This window comes from Scylla paramamosain, chromosome 15 (genome assembly GCF_035594125.1).
Source record: "Scylla paramamosain isolate STU-SP2022 chromosome 15, ASM3559412v1, whole genome shotgun sequence".
In the NCBI taxonomy this organism is placed as follows: Eukaryota; Metazoa; Arthropoda; class Malacostraca; order Decapoda; family Portunidae; genus Scylla; species Scylla paramamosain.
The window spans coordinates 11,529,946-11,536,011 of NC_087165.1; the positions used below are offsets into that span (position 1 = coordinate 11,529,946).

A 6,066-nucleotide genomic window follows, 5' to 3' on the forward strand; every position below is an offset into this window, starting at 1 on the left:
CAGCCGAAGACAGAGTTAAAAGGTTATGAAAAGAAAGCACTTAAACCGTATTATAGAAAAATAATAATAGATGAATGAATCAATAAATAAAAATAAACAAACAAATAAATAAATAAATAAAAACCACTATCAGTACGTTCTTCATGGATTCATTTGGCTTATCATGTTTTATCTTTTTCAAGCACAGTTTTCAAAAGAATACCACAGGAGATGACTGACAGGATTGGCTTCTAACTATCATGCCAATATGGAACAATAGTTCTGTATCAAAGTATTAATCTATAGTTTTGTAGGAAGAGTTCTTTTAGTGATAGAAACCACACCATTTTGTCTAGAAAAATAGATTTGAAATATTCAGCCCTGTTAAGAGGACATAACTGGCTCTAACCCGTGAAAGGCTGCTGCCAAGCTCTCCGCGACGAGGGCAATTACCCTGCACTTGAACTGCACACATGTGAATTTTCCAAGTCCGTAATATTTTGGTTGTAGAAACCTTTTGATCCACGAGCAGCCTCATAATCTAGTGTCCCACGTGCCAGATGGAGGTTGGGGGCTGTGGGCACGGCTGGGATCTCCCGCGCCAGTCATGGTTTGCAGAGGCTGGCGTGTGGAAGCGGAGGGCAGCATAGACGTCAGCGTCTGACCCATCCCCCCAGTCATGTCCAAGTTACCCATATTCCGGAAATCTCCGATGCCGATGACAGAAACGCCGCGGCCCACGCCAGCGACGGTCATACTGTGCTGTCCAATGGCGGTGATGTCACCCAGGTGTGCAGAAGAAAGCATGGCTGTCCCGACGCTTGTTGCAACGCGGCTCAGGTCACAGGCACCGCTGAAACTGCCTGTGCGAGACTCGTATCTCAGGGTTCCCATGCCTGAGAGGCCTCCCATACCACACTGGGAGGCCCCCATGCAAATGCTGGAGGTAGAACCCAGCGAAGTGTCGATGGAGCGCAATCCTGCGGTTGTCGGGATTGTAAGTGGAAAATTTGGCTTTACTCACTATTGGTTAACATCTCTAGAAGAATACATAGTCTATACTGTACAACAAACAATTGACTAAGAAACCTGTGGCCGATGCTACTAACCTGGTAATCGACCACGCATGACAGGACTCCGACCCAGCCATCGCGCGTCTGGTCTAGGTAGGGTTGCACTGCTTCCCAGCGACCACTCTGTTGCCCCTCCCTATGGGAACAAAAAATTTTTACGTTTAACGTATAACGTCACAACAGAACATGCACCGTAAAGTCAGCCAGACAGTTCTTTTTTTTTTTTCTGGTGCTTTGGTTTATCTCATTTATAGTATGGTGCATCAGTTTCGATGGTGATAATAACTACGACTACATATTTCTTTATTTCAACACAAATGGCCAACTCAGAAGATCTTGTCCATCCCCTGCCCTTTGTAGGCTTTCTTAATTTGAGATTGAAAATACATTTCACAGCTAAAATGTTAATAAAGAGTACGTTTAGTTATATCTTCAAACCTCGTGATCAGACTATTAGAAGTTTTACTAAATGGCTTATGGGAGACATTCATAATTTTTTTTCTAATTGATTAATGCAGTAATAGTTTAACTACAATATATTATTATAGGTCATATTTTATACCATCACAATAAAATAGTTGACAAGTTGGAAACATACCCAACCGCCAATAAATTCCTCCACACCAGACAGTTGCCAGGTTTCGTCATCGAACGAAACATTATACCTCACATTTGTAGGTTGTGCATGAACAACCAGTTCGTGCTTCATTGATTTATTTATTGTATTCTTAACGCCTTTAATGCGTAACTGTTGCATGCGGTTGCCTAATTTAACAAGCGTGCGTTTCCTGTTAATTTATTTGTCTGTGTCTGTCTTTCTGCCTGTCTTTCTGTATCGCTTTAACGGATTTTCACAGCAATAAAACCAAAACGAGATACAAACTCCATATCAACGCGAAATAGTCCAAAAACGCCGAAGGAAGACTGTATTCATCAAAATAACAGTTCTAGACACAGAGCCCTGCTGACGTGTATCTCTTTCAAGGATCTCTTTTTTTTTTTTTTGCTATAAAAAAAAAAAAAAAATATATATATATATATATATATATATATATATATATATATATATATATATATATATATATATATATATATATATATATATATATATATATATATATATATATATATATATATATATATATATATATATATATATATATATATACCTTGTTTTGTTACATCTGACTTAGGAGGACGGTATTCTATTAGATATTATTGTTGTCATTCATAACGTGTTCAATGGACGTTTCTTAATATTTTGAACTGTCACATAAAGCTTAGATTCGATGACTAACTGAAGTGTGATCCACTGTCTGATCAAGAAGAACACAGTAAATAACTAAGTCCCTGAATAACATCAATTACCTAATGAGTCTGAAGGCATGTATGAAAAAAAGAAACTCACCCTTGAACCGTGGGTCGCCAGCAAGGAGGTCACTGGGCCGGCATAGGGCAGGCCTTCGCCGACGGGAAAACCCGGAATGGGTGAAGCGGTTACCTCTTCGACACTCACTTTGATGCCAACATCTTCAGGCAAGACTCGCTCGTCACCACTCATTGTTGCCGCCTCACCCAGGCCAGACTCACCCTCGGCCAGAGACTCTCTTTTCCGACAAGATTCTGTTCACAAGAGAGGGGAAAGCACCAAAATGGCTTCCATTGCATTTGGATATTAATGTTTACTCATTTCATTGAATAAGAATGAAATCTACTCAAAATGCGATCTGCAAGACGATACTTCTTTTTCCCTCTCTTCTTGCTTATCAGTGTGACGAACAAGTAAATAGCAAATACACACACACACACACACACACACACACACACACACACACACACACACACACACACACACACACTATATTGTGGCGATCACTGAAGCGTGGCAAATTGTTCCTGAGGTGTGCATGATGCTTCCAGCTTTTCCACCACCTTATGACCGGGCCCATTAGGAAAGGAGTGGCCTTGTTCTGCCGCTCTGCCTTCAGTCCTCACACCTCCCGGTCGACATCCCCGCCGAGGTGGAGAACCTGTGAGTGACGATTACGCCCCCTTGCCATTCCCGAAACACAGCCTTCCTCATCGTGTGTGCTGCTTACCACTTCCACGTGCCGCCGCACTGCAAATGCTCATTTTTGGGATCATCGAAATTGCTGATGCTCTAAGGGTGAGATATCCTGCCGCCAAGCTAGTTATCTTTTGGGACTGTAACCGCTTGGATATCAGTAATATGCTACACCAGCTCCATCTCACCCAGGTCGTGGATTTCTACACTCACCAGTAATCCACCCTCGACTTATTGCTTATCGGCCTTCTGGCTAAGGTCAAAATATTGACCTTATCATGACGGAAGTGAACCAGCAGTACTCGCCTCCCAGATCACTATTTCCAGGGAACGCATCACCCACCTCTCCATCCTGTGGATCCCCACGTCCACCACCTTGCTCCCACAGTCAGCTGTCACCAGGACCCACCGACCCATACCATGAAGGGCAGTGGCTGACGCACCACCCGTGGACAGAGATGATGAAGATGCAGAACGTCCACACAAAATGCGGAATTAAGTCACCACCACCACGGAAGCCTTCTACCGCTACCTCTTAGCTAAGAGCATCACAGTGCACCCATCTGATGCCCATTGGATGACGCCTCGCATCAAGCGACTCCTTTATCAATGGAACAAGGCATTCCACTCTTGTTCTAAACAATACAGGAAATTAAGAACAAAGACATTAGGGAGATAAAGGCCGCCATGGCAAGCTATTAACCAGACGAAATACTCCAGCTTAAGCTTGCTAACAACAGACAGTGGTACACTAAAATCAAAGCTTACAAAAGCACCCCTCATCTCTTCCTTGCACCTTACATCTATTTTCTAAACACGCGTCCCAGGAAATTAACGGTCACTTTGCCGCTATCAAAGCCTCCTGTCCCTCCAAACCGGCCCTCTCTCAGCCTATCTCCCCGTTCCCTCTCAATCCCCTACCGTCCAGGAGGCAGATGTATTCAGGAAGATAGTCAAACTTAAGCCAAACAAATCCACGACACCCACTGATCTCCCCATCAAAATTTATAAAGAAATACCTCTCGAACTTGCCACATCGCAGAGCTACATCAACGCCTGACTCTCTCAACACTCCTGCCCCAACGGCCTGGAAATTTTTTTTTTGTCACCCACATCCCGAAAAGTACCAGCCTACAATCACTCAGGGACCTAAAGCCTACCACCATAATCCTCATACCCAGCCTTATCTGTGCAGACTTCGTGTTCATCTACGCTTACACCAAACTTTGTGACTATTGACACACAACAGTTTGGAAACATTAAATCCACATCCAGCTCTCACTATCTTGTCAGCTTTCTGGAATTCATCCACACCCACCTAGATAAACGGAACACTCCTCTAGTTGTTGTTTTTGTGGACTTTAGTAAAGTCTTATATCTCGTTAACTACACTCTTGTAATGAAAAAAGGCCTTCAGTGTAGGTCCCCCTCACAATCTGGTACCGTAGCTCGCCGATTTCCTCATGGGTAGGCGGCATGTCGTCCCCTATCGGGGTTCCGTTTCCACTTTCCAACAGCTGACATGTTGGGGTCCCTCAGGGTACCAAGATGTGTCCAATGTGATTCCTCTTACTCATAAACGATGTCCTCACCCACACCCCATACAGATGCAAGTCTGTAGACGACTGCACCGCTGGCATCCCAGTCAGCACCAGGTAACTGAACTACTTTCCATTGCAAGCAACTTTGGGGCAGGTACAGGCGTGGACTGAGGAGAATAGACCATCAGCCACAGCCACAGCAAGACTGTAGTGGAGACGTGTCTGTGTTTCCTCAACGGCAGTGCCCCCTTCGCAGCTCTCGGTGGGTTCCCACCCCCCTTCCAGAAGACCCGGTTTGCCAAACTTATAAGCGTTACGGTAGACAAGCAGCTGGCCTGGAAGTAACATGTCTCCACCACAGTCAGGTCAGCCTTTTACGAGTACAGACTTTACATGACGACCAGGCTCAAATCCCTGAAGGTGCTGTAGACGAGTTCAGGGAGATGTGTACTCCACGTTCATCCTCCCCAATTCACGTACGCCTCACCTGCATGGTCCTCCTTTTTGATTCCCACACAATACCAGCAGATGGTAAGCGTTCAGCGTCTTATTGGCCTTCGTTTTTCTCATAACTGTGAACCTTGTCATATCCTGTTCTAACAGTGGGGTTAGTGCCTTGAGTACGAAACGAACAATGCTAGACGAAGTGTTCTGAATCGGTGGGGTCAGTACCCTCTCACTTTAAATTAATACATTGAAATACCAATCCTCTCACATTGTAACATTTAAGTTTTAGTTGGTTCATCAAATTTCCTTTTATATATTCACATTTTTTGTGTTTTTATCATACCGTAATTTTGTTTTTTAACATCAATATTCTTATCTGCTATCTTTGTAGTTTTGAATGTTTTGTAGCGGAACCATATGATCGTGATGTTCTGGCGCAATAAATCAAATCACTCATTCATTCCCTCTCTTACACTCAATTCTAATCAGGCACCTGCCACTCTGCCCTCACCTAACGACATCAGTTGATTTTCTTCAAGCGTCACTTCCGCACACTTCTTAGCCTGGATAGAAAGAACATCTTAGCATTAGCTTTTAAGAACATAAGAACATAAGAAAATAAGGGAAGCTACAAAATGCAACCAGGCCTACATGTGGCAATCTATGTAAAAAAAAAACATACCTTTTTATTTCAGATTTTAAAATAAGATAAAAAAAATAGTTCACGCAATACACGCCTCAACACATACCTGATCTTGTTGTTGCTGTCTTGACCTTGAGCTGAACTTCATCACCAGAAAGACAAGAATGAGAGCGATGAGAAGGAGGGCGATTAAAGAAGTCCCCAGGACCAGCACCAAGGGTGACACCATCCCCATGATCTCGTTGGTCACTGCCTCCATTCCGTTCTCACCCGGCGAAGCCCACAAGTCTTCCCCACCACCATTGCTGCTAATATCCC

The 6,066-nt window shown here is 43.7% G+C and overlaps 1 protein-coding gene across 1 annotated transcript in view; it reads right to left on the minus strand.

Moving 5' to 3' along the window:
- Positions 1-274: 274 nt before the first annotated feature.
- Positions 275-6,066, minus strand: part of LOC135107237 (uncharacterized) — a 43,967-nt gene continuing 38,175 nt past the window's right edge. Inside the window, exons 17-21 of the mRNA XM_064016897.1 lie at positions 5,855-6,066; positions 5,617-5,668; positions 2,461-2,675; positions 1,089-1,188; positions 275-959 (exon numbers count right to left, since the gene is read on the minus strand). The exon at positions 5,855-6,066 is cut by the window's right edge and continues 99 nt beyond it. Of these exons, the coding sequence (XP_063872967.1) occupies positions 514-959; positions 1,089-1,188; positions 2,461-2,675; positions 5,617-5,668; positions 5,855-6,066 (1,025 nt within the window). The 3' untranslated portion in view covers positions 275-513. The remainder of the gene's footprint in view (positions 960-1,088; positions 1,189-2,460; positions 2,676-5,616; positions 5,669-5,854) is intronic.